Source organism: Haemorhous mexicanus, chromosome 20, assembly GCF_027477595.1.
Source record: "Haemorhous mexicanus isolate bHaeMex1 chromosome 20, bHaeMex1.pri, whole genome shotgun sequence".
Lineage (NCBI taxonomy): Eukaryota > Metazoa > Chordata > Aves > Passeriformes > Fringillidae > Haemorhous > Haemorhous mexicanus.
The window spans coordinates 4,792,944-4,816,593 of record NC_082360.1 but is presented as its reverse complement, the minus strand read 5'-3'; the positions used below and the strand labels follow the sequence as shown (position 1 = coordinate 4,816,593).

The following is a 23,650-nucleotide window of genomic DNA, read 5'->3' as shown; positions in this document are numbered from 1 at the left end:
CTAAAGGAAAATGTTAATTATTTATCAGAGGCAAAAAGCTGTGTATCCACATAGTGGCTTGGGAGGTGTGGGTAAACACTCACTGCGTTGTTTTCGAATGTGGAAAGGGAATAAAGCCCCTTTCGTCTGAGTCGTTCAGGCTCAGGGAAAATAAAATTTCTGGTGGTAACAGCTTTTAAAACATTTAATTTGTTGCTCTTGAGAGCTCACTGCACTGTCACTAATGCCAGGAGGCCGGGTGAAACTTTGTTACCAGGAGTTCAGAGTCCCCTTAATTATTGCCTTCTCCAGTTTCACAGCAGTGGCTACTTGGACTTCTCATTTTGGAGATACTTAAGAATTTTTTGCTTTACAAAACCCTTGAGAAAAGCCTGGGGTGGAACAGGGTGAGAGGCAGGTGTACAGACAGAAGCTGAGGAGGGCAAACCAGCACATGCTAGCAGAGGTGGGAATAAATGCACCCTGGGCACATCAACTGGAGTGTCCTCAGTGTTTCCCCATGGCTCGGCAGGGCGTGTGCTGAGGTGTGAAACAGCTGGAACACAGTGTCAGCACCGGGGTGCAGAGTAAACACCAGCCATGAGGGACTGGAGGCCGTGGCATCCAAATCCCTTTGGACAAAGTACAGGTCGGTGGTGTTTCCAGTGTGGTTCCTCAATAATTGAGTGGCTTTTCCAGCAGGTTCATGGCTGACAGTGGCTCTGGTTGGGTGTATAGGTGTGTGTGTGTGTGTGTGTGGAGATACTCATGGAAACACCTGCTCATGTCTTGACCAGGAACTGCATCCTTCCAGTGCTCCAGCTCTCCATAGAGGGTGGTTAGATGAATAAGAAGGTAATTGATATCCTGTGACTTATTCCTGCAAGTGCCTGAGAATAAGCTATTAAATCACCTCAGGACAAGCCTGCCTGTAGTAGATACTAAATCAGTATAAATAGGATATGAAATAGTGATTTGCCTCCCCAAACCAGCTGCAAAGACCAGGCCTAAAGTTTATTATTAACGTTGCTCAGCCTGTGCGGACTGGCAGAGGTAAAAAAGGTGTTTGCCCGATAAATGCTGAGTGCCCTTTCCCACAGCGCTGGAGATCCCAGCGCCAGGAGCAGTTCTGAGCAGAGCCCAAGAGATCAAAGTCCTATTAAAAGAAACTCCTATCATTTCCTCCCCTGGGAGAGGAGTTAATTGGCAGAGGAAGCACTCCGCATGGGAATTCGGCCGATTCCTTGGACACGGCTGCTTGGGGGGGGGGGGGGGGGGGGTCTCCCAGGGGAGGACGGGGAGCCCGTGCTCCGATGTCCCAGCAGCCAGGTGCCATTGGTGTCACCTGCTCCCAGGTAGGTTCTTCATGCGCTCGCTGGGCCTTCCTCCCCTTCTCCTCCTCCCCCTCCTCCTCGGGCCGCAGCGCTGCTCCCTGCGCGGCGTTGTCCCGTGGGTGGGGAGGGCCGCGGAGCCATGAGCGATGCCAGCACTAAAATAACCCTCTGGCCGCGCTCCCGCATCCACGCGCGGCCCCTGAGGCAGAGGAAGAGGGGGAGGAAGGAAGTGAGGCCGCCTGACACAAATAACTCCCGGCCCTTCACCAGCTCCCCCGGACCGGCCTCCCCCGCTCCGGTCCCGGCCGGCCTGAAGGGGCTGGGCCGAGCGGGCTGTGCCGCCCCCGGGCTCGATGTCCGGTCAGGACTCGGTGCTCCCCCAGGAGCTCGTTGCCATCCTGTGGCTCGCTCCTCGCCCTCAGGGCTCGGTGTCCCCCACGGTCTCCGTGTCCCCCGGGGGTCGGTGCCGTCCCTGCGCTCGGGGCTCCCCCGGCCCCGATCCCGCCCCACCACCGGGGGGAGCCCCGGCGCCCCGCCCCCACCGCTCCGCGCACTACACCTCCCGTCGCGCCCCGCGCAAAGGAAGCGCGGAGGCCGCGTCGCCGCGGGGCGCCTCTGGGAGTTGTAGTCCCGCTGGCCGGAAGCCACCGCCCGCCGCGTCCCGGGCCGGCGGGCGGCGCGCGCGCGGCGGGACTACAAGTCCCACCCCGCCCCGCGCGCTACCGGGGCGGCAATGGCGGCGGCGGCGCCTGCGCGCAGCGCCCTCCGTGCGGACCGCGCAGAGTGAATAATAAAGGTCTCCTCGGCGGCGGCGGCGGCGGAAGGCGGGAGGCATGTCCAAGGGCCCGGTGGCGGGCGGCCCTGCCGCGGCCGGGCCGGCGAGCGCCGCCAGCGCGCTGCAGGCGCAGCCCGAGAAGCCGCAGCACTACACGTACGTAGAGCCGGGAGCTTCCCCGCCGCCGCCCGCCCGCCCGCGCGCCAACACGCGCCTGACGTCAGCGTGCGGCGCGCGCGGGGGCGCGCGGGGGGACGCGCGGGCACCGGCTGGAACCGGCCTCGGCCGGCGCGGGCCGGGGGCGGCGGGGGGAGAGGGAGGGGCGGGGGATGAGCGACCCCCCCCCCCCCCCCGCCAAACCCCCGTGATGCACCGGGGCCGCCGCGCCTCCCCCGGGGTGAGGGGACCCCCGGACCCCCGGCTGACACCCCCGGCCCCTCACCCGCCGGTCCCTCCCTCTCGGGTGACACCCCCGCCTGGGGTGGGGGTCAGTCCCCCGGAATGTGAGGGCATCCCCCGGGATGTGACACTCCCGATTCGTTCCGCGGCGGGTGAGGGGACCCGCGAGTGACACTCGTGGTCCCTCCCCGTTGTGTTGGTGGGGCGCCGGGCCCTCGGGTGACACCCCGGCCCGAGGCTTGGCCTCTGTCCCACGGGATGTGAGGGGACCCTACATCCCCAGCCCTGACCCCCGCCCACGGTGGGGGTCCGTTCCTCCGGGTGTCACCTCGTGGTGCTTTGAGGGGCTGAGGTTTTGGTGAGCTGTCACCCAGGGCTGTCACTGCTGTCCTCCATCCCTGAGGGGTCCCGTGTGTTCCTTGGCACCTGTGGAGGGAGGTGCGAGGTGACAGGAGGTGCCCAAGGTCGCAGCCTCGGTGGTTGATGATGGAGCAGGTCCCTCTCAGGGCAGGTGTCTTTGGGAATGACACAGATGTGTGGAATATCCCCCTTGGAAGGTTTACATTGAAATCTGGATGAGCGTTTGCCCCGTCCCTGCTTTTGCTGGCCCTGCGCGGGTGCGATCTGGCTGTGCGGGCACACCATAGCGTGTGTCACCTCCAGCACTGCAGAATCCCTCAGGGAACACTTGTTGCTGGAATGCTGGAAAAAATACCTTCACTGCCTTGTCCCAGAGAAACACAACCTGTCAGAGCTGTGTGAAGTTGGCCTGTGGTCAGTTGTTGGAGTTGGAGGTTGTGGGATGAGATTCCCATCCTCTTGTGCAATAGGGATAACGGATTTGGAGCGAGCTTTGTCTTTGTGAGGTGGGCTGGCGATGGATGGGTATGGCTGGAAATTGGTCATGTGTTCCCTGTCCTTAAAAGAGAAAACTTTGGAACTCTTCTTCGTGAATAAAATATATGCGCTGAGCCGTTTCCCTTATCATTTTAGGGTGTTGTCCTACAAATACCCTACAAATACTCATATCTCTGGCTTGTATGGATGCCCCCACCCAAAGTGAGACGTGTGCTCTCTGTGCTTTTAATTTCCATTTTCATAAGGTTTGTGGTGGACTTTCCTGTGTCCACACTGTGGTACCTGGAATAAAAAGAGGTTTGAGGAATCCACAGACATGGGTCCATACCACCTGTGTGCCTGCTGCTGGGATCACAGGCTACCTGCCACCCCTTCAGGCTGTTTGGAATACTGTGGCAGAATGAGGGCTTCCAGGTTTTATTGTCATTGTGAAGATCCTGTCATGATCTTTAGGGAACTGGCAAGCCACAGTCTTGTAGGCTGGATAGTTTCTGGTGTGGTCTACAAGTCTGACAGTTTTATGGGGGAAATGGGCATGGAAGAGTCTGCTGGGAATGTTGCTGTAGGGAAAAAGAGGGAACAGGAGCTGCCTGTAGAGGTGGAGTGACACTAGTGATGGAGAAGGAAAACAAGGAGATGAGGCAGAGAAAGTGAGGACACTGGATAGAGGAAGGTGAAGGTGATAACTTGGCTGAGCATGACTGTGGAAATAAGGATGTCAAGTATTAGGAAAAATAGAGGAAGAAAGATTTCAAGAAGCAGAGGAGATTGGGAAAGAGGACGGAAGTGGGACAGTGTGGAACAAAGCTGGTGGTGCAATTAGCTTATTTCCAGAGGGCAAAACTTGTGTTTTGAAGATGGATGCTATAAATACTTCAGTGAAAACAGTTGCAGAGGAGCTGAATAACCATAAGTGAAAGACAGGTTTGGGGGCTGCTGAGTGCTGACAGTGGGATGTGAGCCATCCTTTGGAAGTCTAGGATGTGTACACTGGGTCACATCAGACTGTAAACCTCCTCCTGATAACATATGGGAATTATTTGATGGTGGCTCATGTGAACAAGTTGTATGTTGTCAAAATGTAAATATTTTCTTCCTTTTTTTTCCCCCTTAAATATAGTTTGTTTCCATAAAATGACACAAAGGTTACAAGTTGTAAACTCAAGTAAGCTTAATTATCTGCATATTTTGCTGTTCCCTGGGGACAGGCAATCTGGTGCTGGGGATCTCTCAGAAAGTTTTGGTTGTATTTGTGAGGAAATGTTCCAATTTCTCTATTAGCGTGAATTTCTAAACTCTTGGTGTTACTTGCATGAGATTTTTTAGATACTTTGAACCTCTGTCTTTCTGTCAGGAAGCCTTTACGTTTTCTTTGGATGTGCAGCAAAAGAAAATGTGGGAAAACCAGAGCTGGTGATGCTCTCTCACACCTTTGTCACTGTTTGTTAGCAGAAGAGGCCGAGCTTCTTTGATTTGTGTCCTTTGGTAGCAGTCGTGGTGTGCAGCTGGATATTCCTGGAGACAAGTCCCTGGCAGATGCCAAAGTTTGCTGTTTAATTATGGATGGCCTGCTCCTTGTCTGGGGATGGTGTTCCATTTGTAGAACCTGAGTGAGTAACAAAATACTCCGTGGCTGCTGTTGTGTTCTCCCCGGGCTGCTGGATTAGATGTTCCTGCGTGTGGCTCCTTTCTGTGATCCCGCAGCTCCTGTAGCAGGATGAGAGCAGCACATTCCTGGGAACAAAGGGGTGAGACAGCCTTGTTCCTGGGGTTCCTGGAGGCAGGGATAAGCTTGGGGTGATGTGCTCTGCAGGGGCTGGATGAGAAGTGGATTTCATTTGGGTAGACTCTGTCAAACCTCAGCTGAGGATTGGTTTTGCAGCGTTTCTCGGCTCTGTGTAGCATGTTATTTCTGCAGGTACCTCTGTCTTTAATGTGTATCTACTGATGTGGGTAGAGCTTGAGTTGGAAGAAACTGAAAGCGAGCTCTCAGTCACTGGAGCTGTAGGTACAGAGTGCTCTGGGGTAGTTTTGTTTTGGTATGGTTCCTCTGCTTGGCTGCTGGCAGCGTGGTTGGTTTCAGTCAGGCTTGATGCCTTAATTGTGAATTGTAAAGATTGTTTCCACTGCTTGGGTGTTTATTGATCTGGCAGAATTTAGATAAGTGAAAGTGGAGCAGCCCTTTGTTCACTGTGCATTCACCTGAAAGTCAGACAGTTTAATAACTCTGCAGGAAAGCAAACGTTCAGGTGGAGATAAATTAACCCATTTAATAAAAAAACAGAGAGTCCCTTCAGTCTGGAGATTTCAGAGTACACAGGCTCACAAGCAACATTGAAAATACTCTGATTTCAGGTGATAAACTCTTTGGAACACAGATTTGTTGTGCATAACCCAAGTCATTGCTACTCAAGACATTTCTCTTGAGTGTGCCCATCCTAAATATGAGCAGCATCCATGGAAGTGACCTTCAGGATTCTGTGTACCCTCACTTGAGATCTGGGTGAGATGAGATGCCTGGGAGCATATCCTGTCCTCTTTTACAGTGCATCAAGATAAGCTTTGTGATAATGCCTTTGCAGCATCAAAGGCAAAAACCTTGTCTTTCCTTTTGCACAAGGAAAGGAACTGTGGGAAATTCCTGAAGGATTAGTACCCTGTAAGTGCTGGAGCTGCATCCACATGGCTGGCTGGGCTGTGGTATAGTGACTGTTGGCTGGTGCTCACCCAGGCTTTGTCTTGCAACCATTCTGGTTCCATTTAGGCATTGAAAAATGAGAAGACTCAAATGAAGGCCATTGTTAATGGGAATGAAAATGGAGCTGGTGCAATACTTTGGCTATAACTGAAATCAGAGACATTCTTGTATCTGCATTGTGCCTTGTCTGGTGATTTCTCAGCCTTAAATAGGAACTCAGATTAGGACAGCGATGGAAATGTGGGTGAAGAAGTAAAAATACTGAGACCATAGGTGTGCTTATTTAAAGCCTTATCTCAAAATTGTACATGTGAATTCTTACTCAGAAATGCACCTCAGAGCATCCGTCATAGCAGAGAGTAATCCTTATCTCCTTCTCAGTGGACAGTGTCTTACCACTGGCAGAGCAAACAGGACATGTCTGATCTCAAAGGTGCAGACTGAGTGTCTGTGGGAAGAAAACCAAAAACCAAATGTGTAGCTAACAATTTTTCAGGGTTGCTGTTTGCTCTTCCAGGTCCCATAACATTTGCCTGCACAGTCTGTTAGATTATGCATTTGATCTGCTTGACTTGGGTGGTCTTCACACCATACTGCATGAGTTGAGGCTTTGGAAATTGTTTTTAGAAACCTTTTGTGTTCTTTTTAAACCGTCAGGACTCTTAAAATAACAAACTGCTGCCCTAATTCTGCTTTGGTTTTACTGGTGATAACCCTTAGATCAATAAGCTGATATGGACTTATACAAGTTATAGAAATTAGCCGTGTTGTTTAAACAAAACAAAACAAAAAAGCCACCTCAACAAAACAAAACACAGAAATAAGCAAAGAAAAAAAATACCCAAATAACCCAGAAAACAAAAACAACAAGAAGAAACCCAGGTGTTTTTAGGTTTCAGATTTGGTAATAAAGCACAGAAGATGTAGAATAGGTAATGCTATTATTGTATTATATACAGTGTAAGGTAATACCCTTAGGAAAGCACAGAGTGACTCAATACTTTTAAACCTGGGACTTACCAGTGGTCTACTACATCATTACCTGCAAATGTCATCTTATCAGGAAAGTATCAGCTGGTTATTATTGGTATTTTTTGAGCCTGTGTGAACTTCACTGAATGCATGTCCCCTGCCTGCTGTTATTAGGAAGTGTGAATAGTTACAGGAAGTTGGAAATATAAAGTACTGGAGTGTGAACAGGAAGAGCTGCCTTCACAGTATGCTCTCACCACCAAACACATGTGCTGAAAATAACATTTTAGATTTTATTCTTCTTCAAAGGCCGAGTGTTGAAAGGCTCCAGCTGGAGAGAGGGGCTGGCAAGGGGCATTTGGGCCCAATCTGTGCCCCAAATGTGTCAGGGCAAAAAGGAGTTTTTCCCTCCTGTTGAAGTGCAGCTGAACCTGTGGTTTGCCTGCTGCATTCCCCCTTCTTGAGTACTTCTGGATATCAGTCTGACAGGGAATTCACATATGGATAACTGCTCAAGAGGTGTCATATCAATATTTTGCAGAGCAAAAAGCTTTGTGTACTGCTGTGACATTCTCAGAATTAGTTTTGGTCTGGCAAGGTTTGGTGTTTCAAAAATCCAAAACTGTGAAAGAGGAGAGGGGTTCAATGGTGTGGAATTGTTTCAATGTGGAAGATGGTTCTTTAATTTTTAATGTAATAAAAAGTATTATGTTGATGATTATCTGTTGCTTATATTAGCATATAGGATAGTTTTTTGTTGCATGGCAGGCAATATTAAGGTTGAATATTGTTCTATAAAGTCAAGGACTTGCTGATTCTGTGTGTCTCTCCCGATTCCATTTATTCTATGATCCTGAGAATCTCAGAGCTTCCCATTATGTCAGTATTTCTCATTTTGTAAGTTTATGGATTGTCTAGTGTTTTTTACATCACGTGGCTTTATTTTAGGGAGCATTCTGTTGGAATTCCAACATTTTATTGCCTTTAGAGCTATTCTTTTTCCAGAAAAAGGTTTTACTATCTTCTAGGAGCAGCTGAAACCCTGATCCTTCCAATTCCAAGATGTCTGACCATTGTCCTCAGGAAAATCTTCCTGCAGTGCCTTCCAGCATGCCTGCCTGGCTGCTTGCTGCGTGTCCCTGCCCCTGTGACAGCGTGGCAAGAGGGAATGTGTCAGGACATCAGTTAATCACACTTATTGTGTGGCATATTAGCATGAGCTGTCACTGAGGACTGTGTTAATGCCCCCGGCTGAGCCTGGGCAGGGACACAGCCCTTCTGTGGTCCCTGTTAAAGGAGCTGTGATTTCCGAGAGAGGAGCAAAATCAAGAGGCAATAATATCTTTAATTGCTGTGTTGAGGCTCTTGGAAACCTGCTTGTCAGGACATGAAGAGGATGCTGAGGAGAGGTTTTTATTCCTTCCATTAACTTTCTGCTTCTAAAAACTTCATAAATCTTTTTGAAAGCAGGAGAAATAGGCTGAAAGAGATGGTGAGAAGTTACCTGGTCCCTTTGCCCAGGAGTCACCTACATCACTTTAGCTAAGATCTTTTTTTGGGGTCTAATTGTCATTGATTTTTAATATTGTATCAGTTTTCACTTTAAACTGGATTTTGGTGAAATTGTGAATTATAAGAGGGAGTAAATCACAGCACTTTCTATTTTATAAAGAATTTATGTACTCTATAAACTTTCTGTAATGTTCAGCAAATCAGGTACAGAGCTATTGCTGAAAGCTGTGTGTGCACAGAGCCAGCCAGCAATTCACCCCCAGTGTCCTAAATAAATGGGTGGTCACATGTCAGCAGGCTCTGGAGAAAGTGCTATTTCTTAGCTACCTTTTGCCCCCTCTAATTTATTGAGAGAGAGTTTGTCTTTTATATCAGGGCATCAAATATAAGGAGCCTCAGCAGAAGGGTGCACAGGGAGATGCTGAAGGCTTGTACCTTCCCAAACTCCTCCTAGTGATGACAGCCAATTTAGATGCTTGTGATGATTTTCTCAGCAATCTCTAGTCTTGTGTATTTTGATCAGTGCTTGATGCAGTTAATACCAGCTTGACATTTGAAATATCAGTTGGAATGAATGTTCCCTTGCAATGAATACCAACAATTCCTTCTCTCCTTTAGTTCTGGTCCAGCTTCTGACTCACAGACCCTCATCCTGCTATAGTATTCATTCAGGTTTAGGAGGTGATTGTTACAACAAGGAAAGTTCTAGGTTTTATTTGAAATAAATATTTTAAGCAATTTTAAGCACTAAAGTGCAGTGATGGCAATAAAAGTGTCAGATCACTGAAATGCTCAATACTGCCCTGATTCTTATATTTTGTTAGAAGTCAGAGACATTTAATTGAATGAAGTTGTCAGAACAGTGGTAGAGAAGAAACTTGCACTGAATTTGTGGTCAAACAAGAAAAATCTCATACCAATTCTAACTATCTGTTGGTCAAAATGGCAAATCCATTTCAGCAGAGCATATACTGCCTTCCTAAGACTGATGGCACTGTTAAGTGCAGCTAAGAAATTAAGGTGGGATGACTTTTTATCATTGTATGCCTAAAATTTGTTTTGATTAATATGCAGCCATGGCCATATGAAAAGGGAATTCATTTTTTGAAACTGTTCTGGATGAAGTTGGAACAAGAACTTGGGGGTTGGAACTGGGTGATCTCGGAGGTCTTTTCCAACTCAAGCCAATTTATGAATGAAATGGCTGAAAATACCAATATCTGAAAAAAAAAATAAAGTCAGTGTTAAAGAATTAAAGAATTAAAGTCACTATTCTACGATTATCTGCAAAAAAAAAAAAAAAAAGGAATTAAAGTCAGTATTATTTGTTATCCCTTGTCTTCAGCATGTCACCACAGCTCAAAAAGAAACTGTCAGTCCACACCCAGTGTGCTTTGAGGTGATTTTTTTTTTCTCCTCAAAAGTTTTCAATAGACTGTGAGTTTTCATTGATGGCGCTTGACTGTTACTGTCATAGCAGAAATACAAACAGCAGATGCCTGAGGACAACTGTGCAACTTTACAGCAACAAAAAAAAATATTGTTTGCAGATTTAAAATATCATGAGAGTGCCACCAGATTTATCAGTGCATTGATTGGTGCAAGTGGCAAGTGAGAGGCTATGGCATAGCCTGGGGTTTGCCTGCTTTCCCCTTGGAGGAGAGGTGGTGTCAGCATGCAGTGGAGCTTCTTTGGACACCCGAGTGTGCAGGACATTTATTCAGAGGTGTGCCTTCTGTGTGGAGGGTTGAAATCCAGTCCACTTGGCCAGATGAAGTCTGATTTGAGTGCTGAGCGAAAAAGAAAATCGATTGAATGGTTGACATTGATTCTTCAAAATCAGTCAGTAAGGGTTGGCTTTTATCTCTGTGCTGGCACATGGGTATGTAGGGATGCAGGTTCATGCTTGTTAGATAATCACTGTGTTTTGTTTCAAACTCACAGCAGAAAATGTCTGTTCACAAATGAAAGCCCTTCCAAAGAGGCTGCTGCAAATCTGGTTGGTGTTTAACCTGAGAAGAAGCAGATGCTGTTTAATTTCCAGTGGATATTGGGCTGGGTGAGAGCACTATAGAGCTGTCATGTCAGGTGGAGCTTTGGTTGTCTGGTTTTGGTCCTGTGTAAATACAGCCCTTCAAACAGCTCATGTTCTGTCTTAGTTTTGTTGTGAGGGTGGGGCTGCAGCTGATCTATGAGCTGTGTGTTAAATCATGGGGGTCTTGGCATGGCCAGGAGAGGGAAGGCTACTGTGCTCTGTTTCCAAAGCACCTCTTATGAAACAAGATGTTGAGGCTTAGCTGTCTAAAAATGCTCATAGCAATCTGCAGCTGAGAGCCTGAGCTGTGGAATGGCTTGTATGGAAATAATATTTTTCTGAATTGCCCATTATGAATTCTTGCATGTGGGATGTTTTGTTTTAGGGAACTAGCAGAGTGAGTAACACAAGTTTTCAAACAGCCCAGCCCTGTTCCCAGCCTTCCCTGGTGTTTCTACAGTTGTAAGCCCTGGGTAGGCTTTGTTAGTGCTTGAATTGGTGGTGAGAGAAGTACAGTGTAGAAAAAAACCTTTGCTGGAAACTGGAACGTTAATTTCTACAGCACAGGACATCAGGGTGTTATTCAGACTTTAATTTGTTGTGCCAAACCTGGTGTGTGTTAACCCCACTTGGGCTCTACCTTCCTGAGGCTACAAACACTAACACTGGAATAAAGAAGCATCATCCATCCCATCCATAAGAGATGAGATAATATAAGTTAATATATGAGTTAATATAAGAGAGAAAATTTACCTGTCTATAAGCTGAATAAATGACCATAATAGATAAGTCTGGGGATGGATGTTTTTTGTGAAGTAATTAGTAGTAAAATATTTAATTGCTCATATTTAAGCATATGTTGCTACATTGTGCTGACAACTGAAGCAGGTACAGACCCTCAGCAGTGTGCAGCTGTCTGCATGCAGTGAGCTCCAGTGTTTGCCCTGCAACAGGCTCAGCCCATGTTACTGAAAAATAATTATTTCCATATGATCCTGTTTTCATAGACTCAGCACTTACACAGGTGCTGTAGGGAAGGATTAATGACAGCTAAATACTTGTGGAGCAAAAACTAGCCCAGAAAGGGATGAGGGTTGTTTCAATCGGGGTGATCCATGTTTGAAAACAGGAAAGTGTGCTTTAGGCACAGTTTACATAAACTAACGGTGTCAAATTGCAAATATATCATTTAAACTTGGGAAAATGGGCTGTGTGTTTAAAACATTGCATGAACTGCCTAAATATTGAGTTAATTTCGAGGTCATGTCTAATACATATTCATTGCCAAGTAATTTGAGAAAAAAGGATAACTAACTCAAGGAAATTTAAATGTAAGTTAAAGGCTTTATGCAGAATTCTGGATCTTGGTAAATGGCTTTTAAGGAAATGCATCTGAAATGTAGTGCCATTAAGTGTTTGCCTTTGCCAGTGCTTGGGTTGTTTTAATTAAAAAGGTGAAAGCTCTGTGTAAAAAAAAGCTCTGTTTGAAATGGATTTGATTGGTATGACTTGGTTATATACATTTCACGGTCTGCTGATGCAACAAGTGCCTGCTTTTTAAAGACAGCACGCTGCCAAAAAATGACTCAAATTCCTTTATTTGTCGGGTTTTGAGTGACACAACTCGAGGGGTGCCAAGCAAAGGGATGCACAGCTCCCAGGAAGTCTGAGCAAGGAGCTCTTCCCCGGCACCCAGGGGCAGGAGCACAGTTGTGACTCCTGGAGCTCGTGTCTTGGCTGCTCACAAATGTGATAAATGTGGATTTTATCAAGTGAGTTCTGGCCTGAAAGCCTTGATTTTTTTGTTCCTCATCAGGACAGTGTTGATGAGCTTCTCGGCAGCGTGGCATTTCTCTCCAAACAAAGCCATTTTTGCTATAACTGGAAACTGAACAATGTTTTGCCTGAAGCTGGTGCAAATCTGTCTTCCTGTGATGGGCCAGCACCACACTTCTCTGTTTTCCCTTCATTTTTCAGCGTAGACAAGGCACAACTGTTTGTCTGACTTTTTCCTTCTAATTGAAAAACATCCTGATGGTTTCTGGTAGTTGCCAACACGTGTTATTTTTAGCCTGAACTTTTGCATTCACTCAGTTATCTATGAAGTATTGGTGATACAGAATTCATTCATCACAACTGAAATAAATTCACTGTGTTCTTGTCCAGCCCGTGGTCTCCTTTGAAATCTAGAAATGGAGCTCCTGTAGGGATCAGGTTACTGTTGGATGTGACTGTGTGCATTTTGGTGTGTCATCCTCAGTTTCCTGTAGTCTGGCAGTTTGTATTTTACCTTCTGCATTTCTATTTTTTTGGAAGCGTCCAGCTCAACTTTGCTTGCTCAATCATTGAGATGCTGAGAAAATGGAAGAGTTGAGTGGTGCCTACTTATTTCTACAACAAAAACTGGGGGAGCAGTGGGTTATGGATGTGAGCAGTTGTCATTTTGACCACTTAGGTACACAGTGAGTTTTAAGAAGTCTTAAAACAAAAAAACCTCCACAACCAAACAAACCCAACTCCGTGCATCTGTAATAAGTCTCTCCAACTCTCACTTTCTTTATTTGCCCTTAGACTGACATTGTTGTCAAGCTCTAATGGAGGAGGAGAAATCTAACAGCTTTAAAATCACACACTGCTGTCTGTGTGTGACCTTTTTCCAGTTGATGGTTCAATTTATTTAGGTGATAAAGAAAACACTGAGGCATGTGAACTCTATCTTCTTGACAGATCTGAGCTTACTGAAACTTTTTCCTCATCCTTTTCTCCTTCCCCACATTCACAGTCAGCCTTTAGTTTTTATAAAGTGATCCATATATTTTTCTTTGAGATTTAAATGCTTTCTAATCTTTTCAAGGTTTACAGACCTGCACCTGGCTGCTGAGGGTGTGGAGAGGCAGATGGACTGATGGTTCTGGAGATGTCCTGAGAGAGATGTTTGCCTTTTGTGCCAAGTGGTACATGGTATATGCAAAAAGCTTGGTGTGTGAAGTGTGAGAGCTTGGTCAGGCCTATGATGTTATTTTTCTAAATACTATTAAATGTGGTAAAAGGGGAAATATCCAACATTGGTGAGCCACAGTAGCTGATAGACCTCATCTAGTGGGTGAGCATCCCTGCCCATGGCAAGAGGTTGGAAATAGATGATCTTTAAGGTCTCTTTCAACACAAACCATGCCTTGACACAGATTCCTGGTAGAACTTGTTGAGAATTTTTCCGAAATTATGATTGAAACTTTGAAGATTGCTGCTAAACGTGTTTGTTATTGTTTAATATTCAACAGTGACTCATGTGAGGCTCTGTTTCAATATTAAATTACATCTGCCAGTCAGTAAAAAATATTTATTGAAACAGAGTTATCTTAACTTCTGCTCTTACTAGAAGCACACTAGACATTGCAGAGTTGTAAACCAGGCTGCTGGTGATCTGCAGGTACTGGTTCAGGGGTTTGCTTGACTTGAGCCACCCCTAGGAGCAAGGAACTACTACTCCCATGAAGTCAGATTGTTTCACATCTTTCCTCCCAAATTCCAAGAAATCTTGAAAGTTGAAGGTTCTGTTCCCTGTCAGGAAGCTTTGCATTGAAATGCCAGCATTTCCTAAGACATTGTGTGAGTGCTGGTATAAAACTCCAAATTATTTTGGAACCATCCTATTCTTTAACTCCATGTTTTTATCTCACTTATTCTGAAACATCTCCCTTGCCCCAAGAGCAAAACCTCCTGAGCAATGTCAGAGCTGCATATCATGGGTTTTCTCCATCAGTAATATGTTATATGAAAGGTGTATTAGTAGGATTTTTATTGAGTATCCTGTTGAAATAAGTAGATTCTGTCATGCACCACTGACTCATTTCAATTGGAATACCACAGTTCAGTAAAAGAAAATAATTGAGTCATGGTTTTCTTACTTAAAGTGTGTCTGATATCATCTTTTGCAATAAAATTTTATGAGGGTGAAATGAATTTAGAGAGCTGATTAAATATGGACAGCTCTTTTCCTCTTGTGTTGGGGTGGCTCTCTGAGCTTAAGAAGAAAATAGCAGTTTTGAAAATATTCCCAAAAGATAAGCATTATTGAATTAGAAATATCAATATTATAGTTAGATATTTTCTCCTGGGTTTTGCAATGCTGTCTACTGAGCAGCCAGTCTGTTGGATCAGCACACTCTGGTTTGCTTCAGATAATTTTATCTGTGTTAGCTCAAACCACTAATTTAAATTCTTAAGTGAAGCTGCTGGGATATGTATGTATGTATGTATGTATGTATGTTTGGGGATGTTTGGATTTGGCTTGGGTTGTTTTTTTTTTTAAAAAAACCTTTCCTAACTTGAATTAGGAAAACTTTCTCCATCCTACTGTCTGGACAGATCAGTGGCCCTCAGAGCTTCCAGAGGAGGACAGCTGATGACCAGCTGAGAGCAGTGACCTCTCAGACTGCATTTTTCAGGAAGGAGATGAACTGGGACCACCTGAGACTTTACAAACAGCTCCATGGCCTCATGGAGTCCTGTCTGAAACAGCAGGACATGACTGATAGAAAAATGCCTACAAATGTCCCCAGCATTGCCGTGTACTTTTGTGCCAGTGAAATGGCATTTTTGCCATGGTAATACTTTGAGAGAAGGCACACCTGACTAAAATAAGTGGTAATGGCAGAAGACCACTTTCTCCCTGATATCTGAAATCTTATCAGGAGTGTAAGACTTGGTTTGAAGAAAAAAAAAGAACAAAACAGAAAAAAGCCCTAAACCAAAATCCAAGACAAAACACTCAACCTAAAAATTAATTTGTAGATTTTTGGCTAGATTTTCCTCTGGAGGCTCTTCTGGACAAGTGACTGAGAATCTCTTTACAGCCCTGAATTGGTAATTTATAATATTAATGCTATTAACAAAGTGAAGTGGCCACAGCAGACTTTGGCACCAGCCCAGTTCTGGGCTGCCCTCTCTGGGTGGGTTTGCTGTGCCCCAGAAGCAGCTGTGGGAGTGAGCCCAGCCCCAGTGGCTGTGCCCTGAGTGAGGACCTGCTGTAAAAGCTGCTCTAGGTTTACACTGGTGTGACCCAGACCAGCAGTGCTGCCACAGCCTTTCAGCACAGCCTTTCCCCAGGTGCCAGAGCACAGTTTCAGGGGTGTTCACACACCCCCACCCCTGTGTGGAAGGTAGGTGCTGGTGGTGTTAGATCTCACTACTGCCCTACATTGCAGACTGTGTCTTAGGCTGCATTAGCCAGACTGTCATGGTTATATTATCTCATGGTTTTCTGTCTGCTGTCATTCTGCTGCAGAAGGTTCAGGTCCTGCTTGTGAGCCTCTCTTAGGGCCCAGGAGGAATTCTGGCAGAAAGGGGGTTGGCCGGCGAGAGCAAGAAGAGCTGCAAAGGAGAGGAGCTCATCTTGGGACCTACATAAAGATCTCAGACAGTGTGATGGGTGTTGGAAATAAAGCAGAGCCTGGCTTTGCATCACAGAAGCCAGAAGAGTTTTGAGGTTTTAATATTTTCATTTCCTTGCTCCTTGGTATTGTTTTCCTCCCTGGTCTTTCTGATCCCTGTTACAAAGCAGAGGCTGTCTTGGCATCAGTGTGCATCTTCCAGTGATTTCTGGGAGCTTTGGGTTAAGGCTTTTATGAGGAATTTGGAGCTCAGCTGTGCATTACCAGCACATTTTCCTGAATTGAGCTCACTCCACTGCATGTGTGACTTGGGTCAAGTTTGACAGGAAGCTTCAGCCCTGGAAGCAGGATGGATGCAGGAATCCTCTCATACTGAGCTGCTTGAGCACACCAGTGTCAACTAGAAAAGCTGCTGAAAAGCAGATCTCTGCACTAGGAGGCAAGGAGGGGACCAGGACACAGCTGCAATCGTGGAGGATAAAAATGAAACTTCTAGATTAAAAATTCCTTTTAGGTTCTTGCTTTGTTTTTTTTTTTTTTTCCCTCCTTTTTTTCTAGGTTTGATTTTTTTCTTCTTCCCCCACTGCACCCATCTTTTTCCCTGCAGCTTCCAGAGCAGGTTCCTGCTCCATTCCTCCAGGGCAGAGGGGGAACTCCTGCAATTCCAAGCTGCACAGGTAAATACTTGCTACCCTGCCCTGGAGAGTCGAGCTGTTACTGGCAATTAGACAGTGAACACCTCCCCACCAGTGTAAATAATTGCAGAATAATCACTGCCCCTTCCCTCATCCCAGAGGAAGTGAATTTCAGCAGAGTAACATTGAGGTTTTTCTAATGCTTTGCTGCTCCTGTTGGTATCTGGGAGTTCCTAAAACTACTCCAAGAACCTCTCCTCTTGTCTTCTAGGGAAAAATACTTTCATTTCCAGCAGCATCCGTCCTATTTGACAGCAAGTTCAGCTTAGCCTGGGACTTTGATCTGCATTGTTCTGGCCAGTCTTGTCCTATTTGTTTAGAATTGCATTCATCTTTGTTTACTGGGGCTCATAAATGGTAACATTTCCACCAGGAATCTGGGTGTTGCTGCTGATGTTAATGTTGTATCAGAAGGCAGTGCTATGTGCTTTCAACTTTTTAAAAATTACATGGGTATGAAAATACAACATATACTTACTTTTTTTTTTGAGAAAAAGAAATATAGAAATATAAAGAAAGTATAAAGTATAGAAGTATAAAGAAATACAGAAGTAGCTCCAGTATAGGGGCAATAATTCTTCTGCCCCTCAAGTGAGGGCTGTAGGGTTTCCTGAGAGTTGAGAAATGCAAGTTATCGTTGCTGGATTTCCTGTTCCTGTACAGACACAGTGTTTGGCTGACATGCTGTGAAATGTGTACCAGTTATCAACATGTTTTCAGCTTTGAGGGTCGTTCTGAAATTCCCTTTTTCAGCTGTTCTGGAAAAAAAAAAATTACAGAGATCATTGACACCAGAAAGATCTGTTGGGACAGTGTTCTCTGTGTTTTGTTTAGAGCCTTTGCAAAGAGGCTCCTGAAATATTAATGGCTTTCTGATTTGTGAGACATCACATTGTGGTGGTGCAGGCTCTATATCCTCTCTGTGTTCCCAAAACACACATGGTTTAGAGGCCTTTTATATATTTTAATACTAAGTGGCTGGTTGAGTGTTCCGTGTTCTCCCAGAGGAGCCAAAACTCTCTTCATGGATCAAGAAAATAAAGGGCTGTAAGGCCTAATTTACCATTCAGGCTATTGTGGAGGAGGGTGATTTAAAACATTTTAGTGGTTTGGAAAAAGGAAAACCCAAGGCAGTGATTGAAAGGCTTGAAATGGCTGAGTTAATGTGACAACTCTCCTTCCCTCATTTGGGTCTGTTGCAGAGGTGACTGTGCACAGTTAATGCTCAGTGGTACCTGTTTGCAGGGCTTGCTTTGAAATTAGCAGTGAGACATCATTTATTTAATAGAGACCATTAAAGAACGACTTTCTGATGACGCAAGTTAGGTGTTAAACACTTTTCAGGTGAACCATTTACTTATGTAATTATCTCTCATTAACATTACAATAAATGTTTCTCCAGGGAGTTTAGCCAATCATGAAATGCAATTAATTTTCAAATACTCTTCAGTAACAATTGAGACACTAGAGACTGAAATCCCTAGTCAGTGTGTACGTTTTTAAACTTCCCTGCTGAAGGGAAGCAGCTTCAGCTCAGCTGATTGTGGAGCTGTTAAACTCTCAGATTTTTTAAGTGTTTTTTTTGGGCCTATCACAAGTGTGGAGTGCTAGGCTCCAGGTTGTGTAAGCCTGGTATCTCCCCTTAGTTTCCAGAGCCCTGAGGAGGTTCAGGATGCTGTTCTTGAACTTCAGCCCAGCACGGGGTGAGGATGGAGGAGTTAAAATGCTCTTGGTTTGTGTCTGGGATTCTGGTTGCTGTGTAATACTGCCTGGGGCTCCTAGGCAGCTGTGTTGCCGTTTGTCCATGTGTAAAATGAGAGTAAGACAAGTCTCTTGTCTCTAAGGTGTACGTGGAGGTGTGTGAGTGAAAACGACTGGGTGGTGATTGTATTGTCTGTGAACAGCAGCATCCTGCTGAAGGTTACTTAATTCACTTTCTAACCAAAATGTTGTTACAGTCATTTTTGTTCCAAGTCTTCCTAGTGCACTGATAAGATAAAATAATCTGTGGAATTCCACCTTCTACAAGTACTTGTTCCAACAATTTAGAAAGCCTTTTGAGAATGGATGAATTTACCACAGCTTTCAGTTTCCAGATTAATTGGTGGTGTGGCTGAAGTAGGGATCTCTGTTTGAATGGAGCTGGATTTTCAAACGGGAAAAGGAGAAAAATTATTTTGTTAGCCCTCACCTGTGCCAAGCAGACCTGGTTCTGCAGCTGGCTCTGTTTTTTCTGCTGTTAAGCCTTGGGCCCCAGTGCAGATACTGTTCCAGCCACTCTGGATTGCAGGGGACAGCTGGGCTTGGGTAGAGAAGGGCTTACAGCCGGCCGTGTAGGCTTCCAGCCCCAGGCGTTCGCAGATCCCAGGCAGTGGAACCTGCAAATCTCACGTATTTAGAGGTTGAAGAAGAGGAAGAGCTTTTATCCTTTCATGCTTGTAAAATCCAATGTAGGAAAGGTCTTGCCACTGATACTGTCTCTTCATAGCAAACAAATAAAACCACTTTGGTTGAATCTCTGCATTTTCCTGAGGCTTTCTCCTCAGCTGGGGCAAAGAGGAAAGGAGGCTTTATTTACAGATGTTGCTTTCAGAATGAGCCTAGCACTGTGTTAGTATCTGTAAATACGTCTTTGGGCATCAGACATTTTTCCATTTATTTAGAAACAGGAGATAAAGACTGTCTGACATGGGAATGAATTCCTACACTCCTTTTTGTTGCCTTGGAGTACATACACAGTTTAAAATGAGTCTGAATCTGCTGTTATATCACCCTGTTGCTTCCAGCAGAATAGTTGTATTTTTTTTTTTTTTTTGACCTACAAATCTTGGTCCTTGCTGTTTACACTGACCTCATAACAAAAGAGACCAGAATGCTCCAGGTTTTTTGCCTTGTTCCTTGGATGTGTCTCTGAGACCGAACTTGGTGGGATTCAGGTCTGAGCTGCTGGAGCTGTTTGGGTGTTCCCTGTAAATACAGGGCAGCCCGTGGGTTTCAGCAGCGTGGATTTTGTAAGCACCTACACACAGATCACAGTCAGATCATTATGTTGATCTAAACCATTTTGTAATCCTCTACAATCTGGGTTTAGAGACTGTTATTAGTGTCACAAATAAAAGCTTGTGACTTCTTTAGTTCTCAGGATAAAAGAAGCCATGTACTTTCAGGGAATTACATATTAAAATTAAAGCAACATAAACATGTGGGGGTTTGAGGATAGTTATCCCACTTTGCAAGACTGAGATCTGAATTAATATGACTGCAAGAGAGAAATGGGTTAAATTTTATTTTGTAATTGACCATGTACTGACAAAGCAGGGCTAAAGCAGGAGGATAAGGCATGAAAGAGTCTTTTAAAAATCTTTCTTTCTCAGTAACTTGAAGCTTTAAATGTAGTTCAAAGAAGTGTATTCTATTTGGGGTTTTTTCTGTTTTTTGTTTTTTGTTTTTCACTGAACATGTAGGAAGGAAACCCCTTTTTGCCCAGATAGGTGCCAGATTTAGAAAGGGATAGAAAGGTACTTAAGAGTTCTGTTTTCTCACAAATGTTTCCTAAGCTCATGAAAAGCCTCTTCAAAATGATCCCGACAAAGCGATTTCAGCTCTTGTTACATCCCTGTGTGTAATGGATAGCTTGCCATGGCAAACACCGGCAGCTCCCAGCCTCCATCCTGGCAGGGGAGCAGGGAGGGTGTGGGAAGGACAGCAGACATCTCTCTGGGGGTGGCTGGATCTCACCCCTGGAGCTCACATCCCGCTTCTCACCCCGCAGGTACCTGAAGGAGTTCCGCACGGAGCAGTGCCCGCTCTTCGTGCAGCACAAGTGCACTCAGCACCGGCCCTACACCTGCTTCCACTGGCACTTTGTCAACCAGCGCCGGCGCAGGTCCATCCGCCGCCGCGACGGGACCTTCAACTACAGCCCCGACATCTACTGCACCAAGTATGATGAGACCACAGGAATCTGCCCCGAAGGAGATGAGTGAGTAAAGGCTGCACCCTGCTTTTCAGGCATTAGGCCTTTGGGATCAGGCCAGGTGATGATTCCAGCCGGTTCTTGCAGAGATGAGGCAAGTCAGCAGTAAAGCAGCTTTGTCACATACGTAACATGAGACCAGATGTAAAATCTGGAATAGCAGCCCGTGTGCTCCAGGCCTGCTGCAGAGACAACACGGAGGGTGACTTAGATGGGAATTCAGCTCTTGGGAACTCACTGTGCTCATGACCTTCAGCATTTTCGGCAAAGCTGAGGTGGGAAAAACAGCTCAATGAGACAAATGAGTTTGGAAACACTCTGTTCTCCAAGTCCCTGACTCTCAGCTCCTGCTCACTAGCAGAGTAACTTTGTTTTTCACAGATTGAAGAAAGAGGAGGAACTTTGTCCTCCAGTCTGCCTCCTGAGTTATCAGTCTCAGCTTTTTAACTCATATCAGTTTATTTTGTCTTTCTGAACTTTTAAGAAGCCAGTAGAGAACTGAGAGGTACCCAAAAAAAGGCAGCATGAGGAAGAGTTTGGGGTTTTTGGGTGTTCTCTCCCCATGACTGCAGTAGGTTTAACTGGGGTAAAACCACAAATCTTTCTGCTGTGTGTGTGGCAGACCCCAGCAATTAAGGGGTTAACCTGGTAATATAACTTTAGCCATGTGACAGATGTGGGATAAATAGTGTAGCCAAACTGTGGTCAAATATGGAGAGTGTTTTATAGAGAGATGCTGTAAAAAGATGGAATTTCAGTTCTCTTTTGTGGTGCCAGTATAAACATACAAAAATGCTATTTTTTTGGCAAAACATTTTTTTTTAATTTTTCAGCTCGATTAAGTAAAGTTTTTGTGACTACAACAGAATGGAATAGTCCCTCAGGCCTGAGGCTTGTTTCAACACTTTTTTCCTCACTAGAAGAGATCTGGAAGGAACTGGAAATGAGATGTTTGTGGGCTTTGGCTTCTAGATCGCTGGATGATACATGGCTCAGACTCAGTGAATGAAAGCCATTGTCATCTAGGAACTTTGCTCATTAGTATTTTTACCTTGATGCTGCAATATCTGAGCTTTCCCCATTCCATCTTGTTATACTTCTGTTTTACTTCTCAATGTAGATTGTTTTTCTGCCTAAAAGAGGAAACAAAACAAGTTAAAATGTTAGTTTTGTAATTGTCCTTCCTTGTCCACATCCTTTCTCTTTTCCAGATCCCTGGCACCCACTCGTCCTGAATAATAAGGTGCTGCTGGATTAATAATCCAGTTTTCTTTTAGGGAGGGAAACTCTTACATCCTTTGTAGTGACAGGTTTGGGGGTTCTCTGAAGTGTTGGAAGGCACAGCATAGGAGAAGGGGCAGACTTAGCTAAGGTGGTGTCAACAGCAGCATCTTCACTCAGCAAAGTGTCTTCTGGTAGTTGAATCTGTCACCTCATCTGTTCTTCCCCTCCTTCCTTCCTCAGGTGTCCCTTCTTGCATAGAACTACTGGAGACACAGAGAGGAGGTATCACTTACGCTACTACAAAACTGGAATCTGCATCCATGAGACAGACTCCAAGGGAAACTGCACCAAGAACGGAGTCCACTGCGCCTTTGCTCATGGGCCCCACGACCTGCGCTCACCCGTGTATGACATCAGGTCAGTAGAGCCTGGGGCTCCTGGGAGAAGGGCCATTTCTGTGCCCAAATGAGCAAGGAGATGATGGAAAAGGTAATTTCTGTACCCAAGTGAAAAGTGAGATGATTGAAGGCAGTACTGCTTCACCCTGAAATGAAGTGATGGCGAGATATCCCTTCCTAATAAGGCAAATATAAAAAACCTCCAGGGAGGATTGTCAAAATGGGGGAAGGGACCGATCACACTTTGGAATCTGATGGAGGGGGTCAAAACAGTGCATCTGGAATTCCCAGGGAATGAAGACTTATTTTTATTGCAGTTGCTGTTCAGCTAAAGATGTTCTGACAAAACCTGCATGGCTGAAATGCACCCACTTAGCAAATTCTCCAGTTTGTTAGTTTTTGCACACATTTATCTGACTCTTCCTCTGCTCAGTCTGTTTGTTCATTTACCTCTGTCCCTGAAGAGAGCTTCAGGCGATGGAAGCTTTACAGAATGGTCAGACAACATCTGAAGGAGGCATTGAGGGTCAGTCTGCAGTCGCTGCCAGCCATGCCATGATAGAGAAAATACTCAGTGAGGAGCCAAGGTGGCAAGGTGAGTGTCACTGAGGGGCTGTGGGGCTGGGACAGTTTGGTTTCTATGGAGTGCCTGCTCCTTTCCTAAACTTTTCTGTTGTAAATACGGATTGTGGTCATTTCTCTTGACTCATTGGGGTTTTTTTTTCAGATACAACATATGTGTTGGGAAACTACAAGACAGAGCAGTGTAAGAAGCCCCCCCGGCTCTGCCGCCAGGGTTATGCCTGCCCCTACTACCACAATAGCAAAGACAGAAGACGAAGTCCAAGAAAACACAAATACAGGTACTGTGATCCTGGGTATTGTACTTCCAGCTGAATGGTGCAGTATATTGGAAATCTGTGGTGCAGGAGTTGGGATAGTTGCTTTTAGTGTATCTCCAAGTCATGTACAGAGAGGTGTGATGGACTGTTATTTCTTCCTAGCAGAAAGATAACAAACTAAACAAGGAGTTTTCCTGTATATAGTAACCAGTACTCTAATAAATGGATTGTTAAATCATGTTACAACTCTGATTTTATAGCAAAGAGAACCTGTGTCTGGCTTTCCCTTACCACACAAACCTCTGCTTTAGAAAGCAGTGCAGGGCAGAGAAAACAAAAGAAAGTTTTAATCCCCATCTAGAAACAAGCTCATACAACAATGTGTTCATGGTAAAGGATTCAGAATCATCAGGCTACTTGTTGTGTATGCCTGGTGATGGGGATCATGAGGAGGGACTGTAGCTGGACATGCATTCTTAACCAGCTGCTAAAGGGTCTGCTTTTGAGGCACCAGGGTGTTCTGTCACTCAGCTGTCACTGGATTTTTCAGTGTGCTGTGT

At 45.2% G+C, this 23,650-nt stretch overlaps 1 protein-coding gene across 4 annotated transcripts in view; it reads left to right on the top strand.

Annotated features, from left to right (window-relative positions):
- Positions 1-2,104: 2,104 nt before the first annotated feature.
- UNK (unk zinc finger) overlaps positions 2,105-23,650 on the top strand; it is a 42,416-nt gene continuing 20,870 nt past the window's right edge. For 3 of the 4 annotated variants that reach the window (XM_059864776.1, XM_059864774.1, XM_059864772.1), the window contains exons 1-5: positions 2,105-2,244; positions 20,423-20,632; positions 22,091-22,267; positions 22,713-22,843; positions 22,976-23,111. In XM_059864776.1, coding sequence (XP_059720759.1) covers positions 2,147-2,244; positions 20,423-20,632; positions 22,091-22,267; positions 22,713-22,843; positions 22,976-23,111 — 752 coding nt within the window. In that variant the 5' untranslated portion in view covers positions 2,105-2,146. The remainder of the gene's footprint in view (positions 2,245-20,422; positions 20,633-22,090; positions 22,268-22,712; positions 22,844-22,975; positions 23,112-23,650) is intronic. The other variant, XM_059864773.1, reaches the window with a different exon arrangement.